Source organism: Rattus norvegicus, chromosome 13, assembly GCF_021556685.1.
Source record: "Rattus norvegicus strain SHRSP/BbbUtx chromosome 13, alternate assembly SHRSP_T2T, whole genome shotgun sequence".
Classification (NCBI taxonomy): domain Eukaryota; kingdom Metazoa; phylum Chordata; class Mammalia; order Rodentia; family Muridae; genus Rattus; species Rattus norvegicus.
Window position 1 is genome coordinate 88876987 of NC_141546.1, and position 1779 is coordinate 88878765.

The 1779-nt window shown below is 40.7% G+C and overlaps 1 protein-coding gene across 1 annotated transcript; it reads right to left on the reverse strand.

Annotated features, from left to right (window-relative positions):
* Positions 1–385: 385 nt before the first annotated feature.
* Or10z1 (olfactory receptor family 10 subfamily Z member 1) lies at positions 386–1327 on the reverse strand. Its single transcript, NM_001000911.1, is given in 1 exon segment — positions 386–1327. A coding segment is annotated over 1 exon segment (942 nt).
* Between the last annotated feature and the right edge of the window lie 452 nt (positions 1328–1779).

Below are 1779 nucleotides of genomic sequence, written 5' to 3' on the forward strand. Positions count from 1 at the left end.
TCACTTTAAAATTCTCCACAATGCTCCTGGATCTTGACATCTTAGCCTTGAAGTTAAACACTCTGAAAGTCTTTCATCTTGTTTGACTCAGCTGGGAAATCAGTAATGACTTTACTGAATTAAGATAATTTCTATTTCTTAACTTGTTTTGATAATTAGGAGTGGCACCTATGAAACTGAAGGTGAATATTAAGATTTTGAGCTCACTGTGGGTTGAACACAGTAAACAGAGCAGTAAATTCTGTTTTATCCTTCCAAGCATCATGGGAGGAAAGGCAGGGGGGTGTGGGGTTTTGGTACAGCAGTTTTGTCAACTTTTTTGAAATATTTAGCCTACCAGGTCTAGGACGTGCTTATGCAAAGAAGAATGTCTCAGGTCTAGCTTTTATCCTTTACCTAGTAAATTCCCCCGGAAAGCATTTCGCAGAGCTGTTTGCACAGCCCGATTCCTTAGACTATAAACAATAGGATTAAGGAGAGGGGTTGCCACAGTGTAGGTGACAGCAATAAGTTGATCCCTCTCAAGAGAGTAGCTGGCTTTGGGTCTCAAGTACATGAAGGAGGCACAGCCATAGTGAATAACAACCACTGTGAGATGTGAGGCACAAGTAGAAAAAGCTTTTCTCCGCCCATCAGCAGAAGGGATTCTGAGGATTGCTACCAGAATATAGACATAGGAGACACTAATTAAGAAAAAAGAGACCAAGAGAACCAACAGACTGAGGATGAGGATTCCCAGCTCACTTAGTCTTGTATCCCCACAGGCAAGGCTTAGCACTGGAGGTGTGTCACAGAAAAAGTGCTGGATTTCATGGGAGCTGCAGAATGAGAGACGAAAAATGACAAGAGTCATTCCCATTCCAAAAAGGTATCCACTCAGGAAGGAGGTGCCAACTAGCTGGGCACAGACAGTGGGATTCATACGGCTGGCATAATGAAGTGGGGCACAGATAGCCACGTATCTGTCAAATCCCATGACAGACAGGAGGAAGCAGTTGGTACAAGCCCATGAAGCAGAGAAAAACATCTGGGTAGCACAACCCATAAAGGAAATCACCTGTCCTCCCATAACCAGGCCAGAGAGCATTCGTGGGATGATTCCCAATGTGTAACAGGTTTCAGAGAAGGATAGAAAAGAAAGAAAGAGATACATGGGTGTGTGCAGATGGCTATCCAGTCTGATCACTATGATGATGAAGATATTACTGGTGATGGTGACAAGATACAAAGACAAGAACAAGACAAACAGCAGAAGCTGAAGCTCCCCGAAGCTGGAGAAGCCCAAGAAGACAAAATCATGCAAGCAGGTGGCATTGTTCTGTATCATTCTGAATGATAGTCCTGCCAATTCTATTGGTTCCTTCGACCATGGTAGTTGATGTATAGCCTCTTTAGATATAGGTGGTATGGGTTATCTTCTCTTTGTACCTTTGGAAAAACACACATACAAAAGAATCTTTGATTTAGTCCGCAATTAAACTTTAGAGACTTTGTACTGCATTTGACACAGTAACTTATAGATCCACCACACATTCATGTATGTTATAGACAACCAATACATAAACTCCTATATGCCTATGTATATGTAGACAATACAGACACAAATGATTATGTATATTACCAATTCAAGCTATGTGTTATACCTCTTCTATTAATTACCACACTGTAAATATGTTGCACCTCTATGTAACAAATGTACATAATTTACAGATATGCAAGTTTGATAACACGTGCAACATGTATTCATCTTAACTTTATAGCTAAGGTTATACATTTAAT